Consider the following 18,189-nt stretch of genomic DNA (forward strand, 5'->3'; position numbering starts at 1 on the left):
AGCAGGATAAACTGCCTGCGCACACCCCCGAGTGCCTGCAGCGCGGTGATCGTTGGTGCTGTGTGTCACTCTGACACACTGCATCTCTGATCTTGGTAAAGAGCCTATGACATAGGCTCTTTACCATGTGATCGGCTTGTCCAATCACAGATGATCACGTCATAACCAGGAAGTGACGGTTATCGGCTTTCCTCTATTAGTGCTTGTGATGACACGACTAGAGGAGAGCTGATAAGCGGCTCTCCTGACAGGGTGGAGTCTGTGCTGATAATCAGCGCACTGATTATCAGTGATGGTCCTTTAGGGATTCCCGCCTGTGATGCCAACCAGTGCCTTCTGTGCCTACCAGGTATGCCAATCAGTGCCCATCATTAATGCCTGTCAGTGCCTCCTCATCAGTGCTTCTTATCAGTACCCATCAGTGCTGTTCATCAATGACTATCAGTGCCACTCATCAGTGCCCAACAATTCCACCTATCAGTGGCCATCAGTGCTGCATATTAGTGCCGCTTATCAGTGCCACCTCATCGGTGCATGCTCCATCAGAGCCCATCAGTGCCCATCAGTGAAGAAGAAAACATACTTATCTACAACATTTTATAACAGAGACAAAGAAAAACTTTATTTTTTTCAAAATCTTCATTTTTTTTAATTGTAGCACAAAAAATAAAAACCTAGTAGTGATCAAAGACCACCAAAAAGAAAGTTCTATTTGTGTGAACAAAATGATAAAAATGTAATATGGGTACAGTGTTGCATGACCGTGGAACTGTCATTCAAAGTGGGAGAGCGCTGAAAGCTGAAAATTGGCCTGGGCAGGAAGGGGGTAAAAGTTTACAAACAGTTTACTATGGAATTTTTATTTTATTGTGCTCAATGTGTTAAGCTAAAAAGACTGAGGGCTTAATACTCACTTAGCAGTTATGAAGCATCGTCCTGGATTCAGATACCCACCTGCCCAGCGGATCCAGTGTTACGATCCACCCATCAGGTGCAGCAGGCAGGGTCCTGCGCCATCATCTTGGTCCACCTCAATCATCATCCGATGATGTCTGCAGCTCTGCCCACCAGCTGCCTATATTCCCTAACTCCTGCAGCCTCCTGGGATATGTGTGACGTGGGATCCCAGGAGGCTGAAGCAGCAGGGACGTGTCATTCTCGCCTAGGTGAAAATGGCACCAGGTGGGTGGGGCCAAGGATAATTTTTTTTTTTTTTAAATAGCGGAGGTTAGCGGCAGTTTTTGAGCCTTAAACGAGCTTTAAATACTTACCTTTGTCCCTGTTACAGCAATCTTTACTGTGTGGCACACCCCAGCACCCTTTCTCCCGAAAATGTCCCTGACAGCTCATTTCCTTCGTTTGCAGGCCCCATTAAAGTAGATGTAAATCTTTACATCCTGGCCTCAAGGTTATACACAGAGATGAAACAAATCCTCCTACATACATGGTACCTGTTAATCTGCTGTCTTCTCTTCTCTGAATCCATTCAAAGTCCATAATTTATAAAGCTTGTCTGAACGGTCAGAAAAAAGGGGATGGGGAGCTGAGACACTCTGCAGAGCTCATTGGGGTGAGGTCTGAGAGCTGATTGGAGGGAAGGGACACCTCTCCCTCCATACAGCACACAGGAACAGAGCTGAGGCTGTCAATCTGCTAGAGGCCCCTCCCCTGTAACCACCTTTTTGTCAGAAGTGATTTATGCAGACAACAGAGGAAGGAGGCAGCAGACAAATATGATGATTAGTGCTGGACTGAGACAAGTACACACTATAGAGGGATATGCTTTGTTCATATCTGAGGTTTACAACCATTTTAATTATTTTGTGTGATTATAGGAACCGGTTTACTAAAGGTGAACTTGTCCTTTAAGTTCCCAGTAATAACTGGACATCTGAGAGGTAGCTGATAACCAGAAGTACCTTAATGATGGGTACTTTTGAATATCAGGATCTGCAGTTGTCTTTGAGATAAGTGTGGGTGTGGATGTGTTCCTGGTGTCTCCGTCAATAGGACTACTACCAAGACTGAAGGACCCACCAGAAGTGAGGAAATCTGGAATTTGGTCAAGGGTGTTCCATATGACAGATAGGATGTCCTTTTATTTGAGTGTGGTGCCAAGGTTTCCATGTGATTTTTGTTCTGCTGCATCACCTCAGAAAAAGCTGCAAGCTAAATAAAAAGCTGCACCAATTTTATTTTTTAACACGGGCCACTCCAGAAAGCCTGCCTAAAGCTGAGCCCTCAGCACAGCCTCCATCCTGATCAGATGGCTTCCTCTGACAAGACTCCTGACATTGCTTACCCATATGGTGCTCGCTCAGCATCTCCTCATTATCTGTATCCGCCTCCTGGACGTTCAGCCAGAAAGGTTCGGCGTCGCTCTCTATGGTGACGGAGATACCCGATCCTGTCGGGACATAAGAGGAGGGTCTCATCACCCTGAGATGCATTTCTTCTGCGCACCCTGATATTGGCTTTGGAGGGACCAGCCCACCCTGAAATTTTAGTTCTTGGTGGATGCTGGAGAGATGAACCACCCACACGTTTCTTTTATCTCCTGGGCACTCTTTTGGGTGTAATTTTGAACTACATTGTGACCATTATGAGGGACTCCCACCATCCCTGTGCCAATTTTCAGGGTCTGTACAGCTGCTGTACCCATTATGAGGGGTTCCTTCCATCCATGCTCTGAGTACCCAGGTCTGCTTACCTACTGCCCATAATGGGGGGTTCTTACAGTTGCTGGGTCTGAACAACTGCTGTGCCCATTATGGAGGAGCTCCCACCATCCCTACACCGAGGTCCTAGCTTTACACACCTGCAGTGGCCAATATGAAGAGCTCCCACCATCCCTACACAGAGTTCCTGGCTTTATAAACCTGCTGTGGCCATTCTGAGGGACCCCACCATCCCTTCACTGAATTCATGGGACTGTACACCCTCTGTGGCTATTTTGAGGGATCCCACCATCCCTGTGCTAAGTTTCCAGGTTTGTACACCCGCTATGCCCATTATGGAGGGGCTCCACCATCCCTGTGCTGAATTTCCAGGTTTGTACACCTGCTGTACCCATTATGAGGCGCTCCCACCATCCATGCGCTGAGTTCCCAGGTCTGCTTTCCTGCTGTGCCCACTATGATGGGTTCCACCATCACCGTGCTAAGTCCTGGGTTTGCATTCCAGCTTTGCCAATTATGTTCCCCCACCATCCCAGATGAAATTTTAAAGCTGAAGTTTAATCTGCTGATATGTTGCCTTTCCTGGTTCCTCCCTCCCCCATCATCAACATGCTAATGACATTTTCTAATTAACACCCTTTTCGTTTTCTTTCTTTTTGTTTCATAAAGTTTCATTGAATGGGCAAAATAACTAGATACATATAAACTGTTAGCGTAAGAACATGGCATTGTCCATTTTCATTGTAATTTCATGATGTCATCAGTGGGTTTCTGGGCTTCTCTCTATATAGCAGGCAGATCATGGCTTCCCTGGATGAACAAATACCAGTCTGGAGCAGTAGATATAACTAGGAAGATTACATTTGAATGCAGACCATCCTAGGTTATGCCCACATGTGATTCTGAAATCCATGTGAATGAAGGGCAATCACGGATGGAGGTCCCTTTCATTGCGGTAGAGCTTCCATCACCCACCCAGGTTCAGCCTCTCCTGGTTTAAAGACGAAGTATCATTTCTAATCCCATCATATCTACGGCAGGAAAGTATTGTTAGCAGAGTGGGGAAGAGACAGAACTTCTAACAATGTTTCTATTGACATATGGAAACTTTTAGGCTGCCTTGGATCCTTTGATTTAGTTTTATATAATTCTGAAATCTATAAAGCCTGACAAATGGATCTAAGATAGGGAAGAAAGGGATCTGTAATAATTTAAAAAACAAACTTTCCACAACTCTAAAACGTTTTAAAGGACGGTCAGGAGTTTGGTTTTAAGTTTTTTTGGGTTGTTAACAGAGCCAGGGATTAGGTCAGGAGGTTTTCAGTGCTGGAGTCACCAGGAGATAATAGAAACCAGGGGATGACTGAGCCCACCCAACTCCACCTATATTTAAAAATATATCTAAGCTATCCCCTTGAACGGGCAGTTAGTCACTTTGGCCTGACCACGTACCAGCCTCGTTGTCGGTATCCCCGGGCTCCGGTCCCGGACAAGCCTCAAAGACCAGCTCATCCGGCTTTATTCTCAGACAGATATCCGGCTTCAGGATGGGGATCTCTGTATAAAACACAGCACATTCTATAAACATATCATATTGCTCTGAGAGAATTACCTAGCTCTCCTGCACCTAACGTCCTAAAGCTGTCATGGTAACAGTGAAGAGAGAAAAACGCTGAAGTTAAAGGGGTCGTAAACCCTCAAGGTTTTTCACCTTAATGCATTCTATACATTAAGGTGGAAAAACCTTCTGTACTGCAGCAGCCCCCCGGCGCCCCTCTTTTACTTACCGGAACCTGATCGTTCCAGCTCCAGCCGCTGTCTCGGGTCCTCATTGGATAGATTAATAGCAGTGGGAGCCATTGGCTCCCGCTGCTGTCAATCAAATTCAGTGACACGAGAGCTGGGGGCGGGGCCGAGTCCCGCTGTCTGTGTCAATGGAAGCAGCAGCAGGACTCGGGAACGCACCAGCACGAGTGCCCCCATGGAAATCGGCTCTCCGCGGGGGGCACTCGAGAAGAGGAGGAGCCAGGAGCGCTGTTGAGGGACCCCAGAAAAGGAGTATGGGGCCACTCTGTGCAAAACCCTTGCACACAGAGCAGGTATGACATGTTTGTAATTTAAAAAAAAAAAAAAAAAAAAAAACCCTTACAACCACTGTAAATATTCACTGCCACTGACCACCAATGTAGGTGGTCATGGCATTGAAAGTTCACCCCCCCATTGATCATCACAGGCCTCCACGCTACTCTCTACCCCCCCCCCCCCCCAGGTCAGGCAGAGATAACTCCGCCCACAGTACAGTCTCCCTTTCAGTGGTGGGTGCTAGAAAACAAAGAGCATTCCAGTGCCTGGCACCCCACTGCCACTTTCCTGACTGAAAGCCTAAAGGCCACACGCAGGAGCCCAGACGACCAGTGGCTCATAAGTACTGCTCAATCTCTGTACAGAACTGCGGTATATGTCATAACAATAATAGTGTGCGATTGTCGGAGCACGTTAAAGTGTAAGCTCCTCAGATGTCAACAGCCCAGTGTTTGCGGCACAGTACAGCACTGTCGTATATGTCGGAGCTATATAAATCTATAATAATAGTAATAAAGTGTGAGTGTGGGTGGGGGGAGGCAATAGAGTGTAAGCTCCTCCTGGTACAGAGACTGATGTGACTGGCTCAGTGTTCTCTGTACAGCACTATGAAATATGTCAGAGCTACTATATATAAATGTATACTTAATAATAATAGTGTGTGACTGTGGTGGAACATTAGAGTGTAAGCTCATCTGGTACAAAGACTGAAGTGACTGGCTCTCTGGCTCTGCAAAGCACTGCGGTATATGTCAAAGATATATAAATGTATAATAATAGTGTGTGACTGTAGTGGAACATTAGAGTGTAAGCTCATCTGGTACAAAGACTGATGTGACTGGCTCTCTGGCTCTGCTCTGTAATGCATTGCGGTATATGTCAGAGATATATACATGTATAATAATACTAACAGTGTGTGACTGTGATGGGACAATAGATTGTAAGCTCCTCTGGTGCAAAGACTAATATGAACAGTTGTGTTCCACGCACAGCACTGTGGTATATGTCAGAGATATATAAATATATAACAATAATAACGAGTGACTGTAATGGGACAATAGAGTGTAAGCTCCTCTGGTGCAGATACCTTTGTCAATGGCTGAGTATTCTCTATACAGCATTTCAGAATATGGCAGAGCTATGTACAGTATCTCACAAAAGTGAGTACACCCCTCACATTTTTGTAAATATTTTATTAGATCTTTTTATGTGACAACACTGAAGAAATGACACTTTGCTACAATGTAAAGTAGTGAGTGCACAGCTTGTATAACAGTGTAAATTTGCTGTCCCCTCAAAATAACTCAACACACAGCATAATGTCTAAACCGCTGGCAACAAAAGTGAGTACACCCCTAAGTGAAAATGTCCAAATTGAGCCCAAAGTGTCAATATTTTGTGTGGCCACCATTATTTTCCAGCACTGCCTTAACCCTCTTGGGCATGGAGTTCACCAGAGCTTCACAGGTTGCCGCTGGATTTCTTCTTCCACTCCTCCATGATGACATCTCGTCTGACATATTCAGTCTGTTTGTTTGTATTCAGTCAATACTTTGTAGAACCACCTTTCGCTGCAATTACAGCTGCAAGTCTTTTCGGGGATGTCTCTACCAGCTTTGCACATATAGAGAGTGACATTTTTGCCCATTCTTCTTTGCAAAATAGCTCAAGCCCTGTCAGATTACAGGAAGAGTGTCTGTGAACAGCAATTTTCAAGTCTTGCCACAGATTCTCAATGGTATTTAGGTCTGGACTATGACTGGGCCATTCTAACACATGAATATGCTTTGATCTAAACCATTTCATTGTAGCTCTGGCTGTATGTTTAGGGTCGTTGTCCTGCTGGAAGGTGAGCCTCCCCCCAGTCTCAAGGCTTTTGCAGACTCTTAACAGGTTTTCTTCTAAGATTGTCCTGTATTTGGCTCCATCCATCTTCCCATCAACTCTGACCAGCTTCCCTGTCCCTGCTGAAGAAAAGCATCCCCACAACATGATGCTGCCACCACCATGTTTCACAGTGGGGATGGTGTATTCAGGGTGATGTGCAGTGTTAGTTTTCCGCCACATATAGCGTTTTGCTTTAAGGCCAAAAATTTCAATTTTGGTCTCATCTGACCAGAGAACCTTATTCCACATGTTTGCCGTGTCCCCCACATGGCTTCTCACACACTACAAACAGGACTTCTTATGGCTTTCTTTCAACAATGTCTTTCTTCTTGCCAATCTTCTATAAAGTCCAGATTTGTGGAATACACGACTAATAGTTGTCCTGTGGACAGATTCTCCAACCTGAGCTGTGGATCTCTGCAGCTCCTCCAGAGTTACCATGGGCCTCTTGGCTGCTTCTCTGATTAATGCTCTCCTTGCCCGGCCTGTCAGTTTAGGTGAACGGTCATGTCTTGGTAGGTTGCAGTTGTGCCATACTCTTTCCATTTTCAGATGATGTATTGAACAGTGCTCCATGAGATGTTCAAAGTTTGGGATATTTTTTTTATAAAATAACCCTACTTTAAACTTCTTCACAACTTTATCCCTGACCTGTCTGGTGTGTTCCTTGGCCTTCATGGTGCTATTTGTTCACTAAGAGGTTTGTTAGAGAACCTGAGGGCTTCACAGAACAGCTGTATTTATACTGAGATTAAATTACACACAGGTGGACTATTTACTAATTAGGTGACTTCTGAAGGCAATTGGTTCCACTAGATTTTAGTTAGGGGTATCAGAGTAAAGAGGGCTCAATACAAATGCACGCCACACTTTTCAGATATTTATTTGTAAAAAAAAAAATTTAAACCATTTATCATTTTCCTCCCACTTCACAATTATGTGCCACTTTGTGTTGATCTATGACATTAAATCCCAATAAAATACATTTATGTTTTTGGTTGTAACATGACAAAATTTGGAAAATTTCAAGGGGTGTGAATACTTTTTCAAGGCACTGTATGTCAGAGTTATATAAATGTCTAATAATAATAGTGTGTGACTGTGGGGGACATCAGAGTGTAAGCTCCTCTGGTGAAAAGACTAACATGAACAGCTCAGTGTTCCACGTGCAGCAGAATATATCAGAGCTATATAAACATATAACAATAATATAGTGAGTGACTGTAATGGGACAATAGAGTGTAAGCTCCTCTGGTGCAGATACTGTTGTCAATGGCTGAGTATTCTCTATACAGCATTTCAGATTATGTCAGATCTATGTAAATATATAAGAACAATAGTGAGTGACTGTGGGGGGACAATAGATTGTAAGCTTCTCTGGTGGACAGACTAATATAAACAGCTCAGTGTTCTAGGCGCAGCGCTGTGGAATAGGTCAGAGCTATATAAATGTATAATAATAGTGTGTGACTGTGGGGGGACAATAGATTGTAAGCTCCTCTGGTGCCCTGCTCTGTACAGCACTGTGGTATATGTCAGAGCTACTGTATATAAATGTAAAATAATATAGTATATATAATAATTGTGTGTGACGGGGGGGGGGGGGGGGGGTGGACGGACAATAGATTGTAAGCTTCTCTGATGCAAAGACTAAAATGAACAGCTCAGTGTTCTATGCGCAGCACTGCGGTATATGTCAGAGCTATATAAATGTATAATAATATTAGTTAGATGACCAGTGGCTCATAAGTGCTGCTCAATCTCTGTACAGAACTGCGGTATATGTCATAACAATAATAGTGTCGGAGGACGTTAAAGTGTAAGCTCCTCAGGTGCAGATCCTGATGTCAACAGCTCATTTTTTTCAGCACATTACAGCACTGTCGTATATGTCGGAGCTGTATAATAATAATAATAATAACAACAACAACATGTGTGGGGGGACAATAGAGTGTAAGCTCCTCAGGTGCAGATCCTGATGTCAACAGCTCAGTTTTTTCGGCACAGTACAGCACTGTCCTATATGTCGGAGCTGTATAATAATAATAATAATAACAATATGTGTGGGGGGACAATAGAGTGTAAGCTCCTCTGGTACAGAGACTATTGTCAGTGGCTCAGTGTTCTTTGTACGGCATTTTGGAATATGTCACAGCTATATAAATATATAATACTAACGTTGCGTGATGGTGGAGGGACATTAGAGTGAAAGCTTTTCTGGTGCAGAGACCCACGTGCCTGATGAGCGGTTTCCTGTACAGCACTATGGAATATGTCAGCGCTATATATTAAAATAATATTAAAAAAGAAGTATTTTCATCCTTTGAAATATACCTGGGCTGGGACTCTCCCACACCGCTGACTGCTCCGGCTTCTCTAGTTGGGTCACGTCCTCCTCCACCACCTCACGGATCCATAGGGAGATGTCAGGGTTAAACATCGGGGCTCCTAGGAAGGACAGATATATATATTGGTCTGATTGTGGGCAGTAGTGATAACAGAAGTATCCTGGTACAGCCGTGTCCATATTAAAGCATAGAAAGCTCTTAGTTTGCAGTGTATGAGGTGTAATATTGAAAAGGTTAAAGGGTTGTGGGTTATCACAGACCTATAATAAAGCTTTACCGGCTGTGATGACATTATGGTTCTTGTGTTCTGGGATCTTCCCTCTGGCCGGTGAAGACTCTTTCACCCCCTCCACTCTCAGCAGCTGCTCTGGGTTCAGGATGGCGTATCCTGGGGGGAGGGGGGCAGAGATGGAGAGACATATTATATTTTGCAGTATAAACCAAAGAAAACCTGTATAATCAGCCATCCTGGAAATAGAGACCTGTGAGAAATGAATAGGCATGGGTCAAGTGTTCTTACCTCGAAGATCCTGGATTGTTTGACCCAAGTCATTCAAGTCACCCATAATGGCGGAGACCACATGACTAATGGCCGGACAATGGTCACATGACTGGGTCAGACATATACGGGGCTCTGGAATTTACAGAACAAGCTGCTCATCCGTTTCCAGCCTCGGCCTGGACCGCTTATTTTGCCAATTACTTGCCAATTGACTTGCCAACCTCTGTGTATTCCTGACCTTGACTGTGCATTTTAGTGCCTCCCTGCTTGACTCTTACCCAACCCGGCTGGTGACTCCACTCCACTAATAACTGAACTTAGTGTATCCTCCGTGTACTACCAGCTATACATCCGCTAATCTGATACCAGCGCCCCAAATTTCAGTCTTCAGTTTCTGCACCTTGGAACTTACACCCTTCCATCGCCCCTATCTCAACTTCCAAATTGTGCTCAGATTGGAATAGTGCAAGAAGCCGCCCTCGTCACCTCATACAGGTACATACACACCTAACCGAAATGTATAGCCAGGTGCTGGACCTCCACATCCCCTTGGTCGAGAACAAGCCCCCGGCCTGCTGACTGGACAGTGATAGAGCAGAACTCGATTCTACCTCTTCTCTGCCGTGAGTTACTACAGGCCAATATCCAGACAAAATCTGATTCATTCAAAATTTCCTGATTTCTCTAACAAAAACCTAAAACTAGGCCGATTGGTGTTTAAAAGGAAAAAAAAAAATCCTGGCAGTTGCCAAGTACCAGTGTTCAGACCCCCACTCCTGCAATGGAAGCGCTCTCACCCATGGACAGCAGGGCAGCGTGAATCTCCCTCATCACATTCTTGTACAGCTCCTTCTGCCAGTCCTCCAGAGCACCCCACTCCTTAGCCGAGAAGCAGGCCGACACATCATGGAAGGTCACCAGGGCCTGGAAAGGGAGAAAAAATCCAAGACCGTCAGCGGAGACACTCAGCAGACTTCAGCTACTCACCAATGGACATTTTCATGCAGAATTCAGGGACCGTTCAATCCAGGTGCCATTAGACAAACAGCTCACCATCAGAGGTCTACTGAGGGCCGCATTAGGTCTACTGAGGGCCGCATTAGGTCTACTGAGGGCCGCATTAGGTCTACTGAGGGCCCCATTAGGTCTACTGAGGGCTCCATTAGGTCTACTGAGGGCTCCATTAGGTCTACTGAGGGCTCCATTAGGTCTACTGAGGGCTCCATTAGGTCTACTGAGGGCTCCATTAGGTCTACTGAGGGCTCCATTAGGTCTACTGAGGGCTCCATTAGGTCTACTGAGGGCTCCATTAGGTCTACTGAGGGCTCCATTAGGTCTACTGAGGGCCCCATTAGGTCTGCTGAGGGCCCCATTAGGTCTGCTGAGGGCCCCATTAGGTCTACTGAGAGTCAGATTAGCAATACTGAGGGCCGCATTACGTCTACTAAGGAGTCGCATTAGGTCTACTGAGAGATACATTAGGTCTACTGAGGGCCACATTATGTTTACGGAGATTCAGATAAGCTCTACTGAGGGCCACATTATGTCTACTGAGGACCGCATTATGTCTACTGAGGGCTGCATTTTGTCCACTGAGGGCCACATTATGTCTACCGAGAGTCAGATTAACTTTACTGAGGGCCGCATTATATCTACTGAGGGCCGCATTATATCTACTGAGGGCCGCATTTTGTCTGAGGGGCCACATTATGTCTGAGAGTCAGATTACGTCTACTAAGGGCCGCATTATGTCTGTTGAGGGCCGCACTGTGTCTATTTAGGGCCTCGTTCGGTCTACTGAGCGCTGCATTATGTCTGCTGAGGGCCACACTGTGTCTATTTAGAGCCTTGCAGGGTCTACTGAGGGCCGCATTATGTCTCCAAAGGATCACAGCTACTTACTTCCAGAAACTAATAATGCAACTGTAGTATTTTGGAACTTTAACCCTTTAAACTGGGCTTTAAACGGGTTGTGGCGCCTTGAGCCGGTGGGCGGGGCTCCTGATCTCACCACACTATGACTGGCTGCACAATGCTGCATTAGGTCTGAGAGCCACATTAGGTCTACTGAGGGCCGAATTAGGCTTGCAGACAGCCACACTGTGTCTATGGAGGGCCACATTAGGTCTGCTGAGGGTCGCATCAGGTCTACTGTTGGCCATACCTACTTACTTCTAGAAATGGATAATAGTATCTTGGAACGTAACCCCTTTACACCAGGTGGAGCCACGCTTTAAATGGGCTGTGATGCCCCAAGCCGGTAGGTGGGGCTTCCAATCTTGCCTGGGATTGGCTGTAAAATGCTTAAGTCATCGTAAGCCCTGCCTACCAACTCCCGATCATCAGTAGTTGAGTGTGAACTGTCAGTAAAAGCTCGGTCACAGTTCTCGGGGCTCTGATGTAGCGATCCCAGAACAAGACAGCGACGCATATATGTGGCCCCCAGGGCTTTAAAGGAGACGTTCACCTTCGGAACATCTTACATCTTCTACTCGAATTTAGGGAGAAACATGAAACATGTTTCAGCCACAGCTACCTCTCCCTTGGGGGCAGAGGGAGCAGAAAGTGGAACATGTGGGTGCGGGGAACAACGGATGCGGGGCGCTGAACCCCTGTCTGCTCTTTTTTCTTTATTTTTGATTTTTTTTTTTTACTGTTGTCTGTTTTCCAATTTAGTCCCTCTCACTGTCCTGCGAAAACATGCAGCATGTTCATTTTGATTTGAAATGTTCTTTTGGATATCTGTGTGTAAAAATAAAAAAATAAGAGGTAAACGATTTTCTATGACTGCTCATACATACTCCTTATACAGCCTATCTAGATCTGCCTTCATAAAAAGAACTCCAAACACCTGAGCACCTGTTCCAGAAGAATATTGGTGCCGTGACTCAGGGAACTTCTCGTGTGTGAATAATGACAACATACGCATTGTTATAGAATGGCACAAACAGGTAAACTGATGGCACTTATGAGTTTTCTTACCCGGACTGAGACCTGCTGGGGGAGGATTGCCGGGTCCAACGGACAGAGATCAGGATCCGCCAACTCCGACATGGCAGCCAATGTGATGCTGAGGGAACAAGTGTCTGTTAGATCTGTCTGTCCTGGGGAATCCAATACTGCATCATACTGACACCGACAGCATCACCTCTTTCCAGGTTTGGGGTTCAGTTGGGTGTTCTGCAGTGTAGTAGGGGGTTGTGAAGAGTACATCATAGTTTTGGAGTGTCAGCTGTCACCTGTCTATAGTGTTGGGCTGCAAGATGTAGTGGGGTGTTATGGGGTGTAGGGTGCTATGGAATGTCAGTCAGGCGTTGGGGTATCAGCTGTCACTTCAATCCAGATTTGGGGTTCTGGGGAGTAGGAGGGGGTTTTGAAGGGTGTAAAGGGATATCATGGTTTTGGGGTGTCACCTGTCTAGGAAGTAGTGGGGTGTAGTAGGGGGCTGTATAGGGTATAATGGGGTATGTCAGTCGGGTGTTAGATGTCACCTGTCTCTAGTTTTTGGGTACAGTCGGATGTTGGGGCGTCAGCTGTCACCTCTCCCCAGGTTTGGGGTTCAGTCGGGTAGAAGAGGGTTGTGAAAGGTATACCATGATCTTGGGGTGTCAGCTGTCTATACTGTTGGGGTGCAGGATGTAGTGGGGTGTTAGGGGGTGTAGTAGGGGGCTGTGTAGGGTGCTATGGAATATGTCAGTCGGGCGTTGGGGTGTCAGCTATCACCTCTCTCCAGGTTTGGGGTTCAGTTGGGTGTTCTGGGGAGTAGGAGGGGGTTGTGAAGAGTGTAAAGGAATATGATGGTTTTGGGGTGTCAGCTGTCACCTGGGGGCTGTGTAGGTATAATGGGGTATGTCAGTCGGATGTGAGCTGTCACCTCTCTCCAGTTTTGGGGTACATTTGGGTGTTGGGCTGTCAGTTGTCATCTGTCTCCAGTTTTGGGGTGCAGTTGGGTGTTGGGGTGTCAGCTGTCACCTCTCCCCAGGTTTGGGGTTTAGTCAGGTGTTCAGGGTTGTAGGAGAGGGTTGTGAAGAGTATACTATGGTTTTGGGGTGTCGGCTGTCACCTGTCTATACTGTTGGGGTACAAAATGTAGTGGGGTGTTATGGGGTGTAGTAGGGGGCTGTGTAGGGTGTAATGGGGTATGTCAGGTGTTGGGGTGTCAGCTGTCACCTCTCCCCAGGTTTGGGGTTCAGTCGGGTGTTCCGAGGAGTAGGAGAGAGTTGTGAAAGGTATACCATGGTTTTGGGGTGTCAGCTGTCACCTGTCTATACTGTTGGGGTGCAGAATGTAGTGGGGTGTTATGGGGTGTAGTAGGGTGCTATGGAATGTCAGTCAGGTGTTGGGGTGTCAGCTATCACCTCTCTCCAGATTTGGGGTTCTGTTGGGTGTTCTGGGGAGTAGGACAGGGTTTTGAAGGGTGTAAAGGGATATCATGGTTTTGGGGTGTCAGCTGTCACCTGTCTAGGAAGTAGTGGGGTGTAGTGGGGGGCTGTATAGGGTATAATGGGGTATGTCAGTTGGGTGTTAGATGTCACTTGTCTCTAGTTTTTGAGTACAGTCGGATGTTGGTGTGTCAGCTGTCACCTCTCCCCAGGTTTGGGGTTCAGTCGGGTGCTCCGGGGAGTAGGAGAGGGTTGTGAAAGTTATACCATAGTTTTATAGCATGGGGTGTCAGCTGTCACCTCTCCCCAGGTTTGGGGTTCAGTCGGGTGTTCCGGGGAGTAGGAGAGGGTTGTGAAAGTTATACCATAGTTTTATACCATGGGGTGTCAGCTGTCACCTTTTTCCAGGTTTGGGGTTCAGTTCGGTGTTCTGGGGAGTAGGAGGGGGTTGTGAAGAGTTTAAAGGTATACCATGGTTTTGGGGTGTCAGCTGTCACCAGTCTATATTGTTGGGGTGCAGAATGTAGTGGGGTGTAATAGGGGACTGTGTAGGGTGTAATGGGGTATGTCAGTCAGGTGTTAGGGGTGTTCGCTGTCCTCTCTTTCCAGGTTTGGGGTTCAGTCGACTGTTCTGGGGTGTAGTAGAGGGTTGTGAATGGTATAACATGGTTTTGGGGTGTCACCTGTCTATACTGTTGGGGTGCAAGATGTAGTGGGGTGTAGTAGGGGGCTGTGTAGGGTGTAATGGGGTATGTCAGTCGGGTGTTGGGGTGTCAGCTGTCATCTCTTCCCAGGTTTGGGGTTCAGTCGGGTGTTGGGGTGTCAGCTGTCACACCTCTCCAGGTTTACGAATCAGAGTTCAGTTGGGTGTTCTGGGGTGTAGGAGGGAGTAAAGGGATATCATGGATTTGGGGTGTCAGCTGTCACCTATCTAGGATAGTAGTTGGCTGTGTAGGGTGTAATGGGGAATATCATTTGTGTGTCACCTCTCTCCAGTTTTGGGGTACAGTCGGTGAAAGGAAACATATCTTTCACTGTCAGTTGTCACCGGTCTCCAGTTTACAGCAGTGGGCTATACAGGGTATGGGGTGTCACCTCTCAGTTTTGGGGTGTAGTAGGTTGCCATGATGATATGGAGGTGTCACCTCTCAGTTTTGGGGTGTAGTAGGGTGCCATGAGGATATGGAGGTGTCAGCTCTCAGTTTTGGGGTGTAGTAGGGTGCCATGAGGATATGGAGGTGTCAGGCCTCAGTTTTGGGGTGTAGTAGGGTGCCATGAGGATATGGAGGTGTCAGGCCTCAGTTTTGGGGTGTAGTAGGGAGTCATGAGGATATGGAGGTGTCAGCCCTCAGTTTTGGGGTGTAGTAGGGTGTCATGAGGATATGGAGGTGTCAGCTCTCAGTTTTGGGGTGTAGTAAGGTGTCATGAGGATATGGAGGTGTCAGCTCTCAGTTTTGGGGTGTAGTAGGGAGTCATGAGGATATGGAGGTGTCAGCTCTCAGTTTTGGGGTGTAGTAGGGTGTCATGAGGATATGGAGGTGTCAGCCCTCAGTTTTGGGGTGTAGTAGGGAGTCATGAGGATATGGAGGTGTCAGCTCTCAGTTTTGGGGTGTAGTAAGGTGTCATGAGGATATGGAGGTGTCAGCTCTCAGTTTTGGGGGGTAATAGGGAGTCATGAGGATATGGAGGTGTCAGCCCTCAGTTTTGGGGTGTAGTAAGGTGTCATGAGGATATGGAGGTGTCAGCTCTCAGTTTTGGGGTGTAGTAGGGTGTCATGAGGATATGGAGGTGTCAGCTCTCAGTTTTGGGGTGTAGTAGGGTGTCATGAGGATATGGAGGTGTCAGCTCTCAGTTTTGGGGTGTAGTAGGGTGTCATGAGGATATGGAGGTGTCAGCTCTCAGTTTTGGGGTGTAGTAAGGTGTCATGAGGATATGGAGGTGTCAGCTCTCAGTTTTGGGGTGTAGTAGGGAGTCATGAGGATATGGAGGTGTCAGCTCTCAGTTTTGGGGTGTAGTAGGGTGTCATGAGGATATGGAGGTGTCAGCCCTCAGTTTTGGGGTGTAGTAGGGAGTCATGAGGATATGGAGGTGTCAGCTCTCAGTTTTGGGGTGTAGTAAGGTGTCATGAGGATATGGAGGTGTCAGCTCTCAGTTTTGGGGTGTAGTAGGGAGTCATGAGGATATGGAGGTGTCAGCTCTCAGTTTTGGGGTGTAGTAGGGAGTCATGAGGATATGGAGGTGTCAGCTCTCAGTTTTGGGGTGTAGTAGGGTGCCATGAGGATATGGAGGTGTCAGCTCTCAGTTTTGGGGTGTAGTAGGGTGCCATGAGGATATGGAGGTGTCAGCTCTCAGTTTTGGGGTGTAGTAGGGTGTCATGAGGATATGGAGGTGTCAGCTCTCAGTTTTGGGGTGTAGTAGGGTGTCATGAGGATATGGAGGTGTCAGCTCTCAGTTTTGGGGGGTAATAGGGAGTCATGAGGATATGGAGGTGTCAGCCCTCAGTTTTGGGGTGTAGTAAGGTGTCATGAGGATATGGAGGTGTCAGCTCTCAGTTTTGGGATGTAGTAAGGTGTCATGAGGATATGGAGGTGTCAGCCCTCAGTTTTGGGGTGTAATAGGGAGTCATGAGGATATGGAGGTGTCAGCTCTCAGTTTTGGGGTGTAGTAAGGTGTCATGAGGATATGGAGGTGTCAGCTCTCAGTTTTGGGGTGTAGTAGGGAGTCATGAGGATATGGAGGTGTCAGCTCTCAGTTTTGGGGTGTAGTAGGGTGCCATGAGGATATGGAGGTGTCAGCTCTCAGTTTTGGGGTGTAGTAGGGTGTCATGAGGATATGGAGGTGTCAGCTCTCAGTTTTGGGGTGTAGTAGGGTGTCATGAGGATATGGAGGTGTCAGCTCTCAGTTTTGGGGTGTAGTAGGGTGTCATGAGGATATGGAGGTGTCAGCTCTCAGTTTTGGGGTGTAGTAGGGTGTCATGAGGATATGGAGGTGTCAGCTCTCAGTTTTGGGGTGTAGTAGGGTGTCATGAGGATATGGAGGTGTCAGCTCTCAGTTTTGGGGTGTAGTAGGGAGTCATGAGGATATGGAGGTGTCAGCTCTCAGTTTTGGGGTGTAGTAGGGTGTCATGAGGATATGGAGGTGTCAGCTCTCAGTTTTGGGGTGTAGTAGGGTGTCATGAGGATATGGAGGTGTCAGCTCTCAGTTTTGGGGTGTAGTAGGGTGTCATGAGGATATGGAGGTGTCAGCTCTCAGTTTTGGGGTGTAGTAGGGTGTCATGAGGATATGGAGGTGTCAGCTCTCAGTTTTGGGGTGTAGTAGGGTGTCATGAGGATATGGAGGTGTCAGCTCTCAGTTTTGGGGTGTAGTAGGGTGTCATGAGGATATGGAGGTGTCAGCTCTCAGTTTTGGGGTGTAGTAGGGTGTCATGAGGATATGGAGGTGTCAGCTCTCACCTCGATCCAGTGCTTTAGCCTCCTAAGCAGAAAACATTGGGAAAGCAGCTCATAACTGCTGCGCATGCGCAGTGCAAGTCCGCCGGGCAGCTTGCCGATGGACGCTTTGCGTTTCGCGCATGCGCAGTCAGGCCAGCGTCCGCACTGCCTCTCGTGGCCATATTTAATTTGGGCGGACTGATCTAAGGGAGGAGAAAGTGGTGTGTGGGCGGAAGTCGTCCACCCGTCCCCGCCTCTCTCTATTAGCATGTCAGCGGCTCCGGTGTCTTGCCGAGAATGTTCCCTCGGCGGATAAGTTCCCCCCTGTACTGCGCAGGCGCAGCGCCTGCGCAGTACATACTACTCTCAGCCGCCGGAGATAGCCGAAGCTCAAATGCTTTAATCAGCTGTACACGGCGCCTGCGCTCTGGGTCCAGGTTCCTTCCCCACCATCCAAGTGGACCTAGAGGGGGAATCTAAAAGTGCCGAGCGCAGCGAGGGGCCCTCTTCCAGGCGCCGTGTACAGCTGATTTTCAGCTGTTCTGCTTCGGCTATTTCCGCCGATACCTACTGCGCAGGCGCAGTAGAGGGGGGAACTTATACGCCGAGCGGAACTTTCTCGGCAGAACACCGGTGTCTTGTCGAATAAGTTCCCTCGGCGTATAAGTTCCCCCCTGTACTGCGCCTGCGCAGTACGAACTCCTGACAGCCGCCGGTGTCTTGCCGAATAAGTTCCCCCCTGTACTGCGCAGGCGCAGCGCCTGCGCAGTACGAACTAACAGCCGCCGGTGTTCTGCCGAGAAAGTTCCTCTCGGCAGATAAGGACCCCCATCGGAACCGGCGGAAATAGCCGAAGCTAAATACAGAACAAATCAGCTG

At 47.3% G+C, this 18,189-nt stretch overlaps 1 protein-coding gene across 2 annotated transcripts in view; it reads right to left on the reverse strand.

Annotated features, from left to right (window-relative positions):
* The window catches only part of LOC141139104 (zinc finger protein 783-like), a 38,653-nt gene that overhangs the window by 18,124 nt on the left and 2,340 nt on the right, over positions 1–18,189 (reverse strand). Inside the window, exons 1-7 of one of the 2 annotated variants that reach the window (XM_073624921.1) lie at positions 17,332–17,479; positions 12,480–12,567; positions 10,295–10,421; positions 9,273–9,383; positions 8,982–9,095; positions 4,131–4,235; positions 2,303–2,407 (exon numbers count right to left, since the gene is read on the reverse strand). In XM_073624921.1, the coding sequence (XP_073481022.1) occupies positions 2,303–2,407; positions 4,131–4,235; positions 8,982–9,095; positions 9,273–9,383; positions 10,295–10,421; positions 12,480–12,551 (634 nt within the window). In that variant the 5' untranslated portion in view covers positions 12,552–12,567; positions 17,332–17,479. Of the gene's footprint in view, positions 1–2,302; positions 2,408–4,130; positions 4,236–8,981; positions 9,096–9,272; positions 9,384–10,294; positions 10,422–12,479; positions 12,568–17,331; positions 17,480–18,189 lie in introns of those variants that run through there. The other variant, XM_073624922.1, reaches the window with a different exon arrangement.

Source organism: Aquarana catesbeiana, linkage group LG04 (genome assembly GCF_042186555.1).
Source record: "Aquarana catesbeiana isolate 2022-GZ linkage group LG04, ASM4218655v1, whole genome shotgun sequence".
NCBI classification, from domain to species: Eukaryota; Metazoa; Chordata; class Amphibia; order Anura; family Ranidae; genus Aquarana; species Aquarana catesbeiana.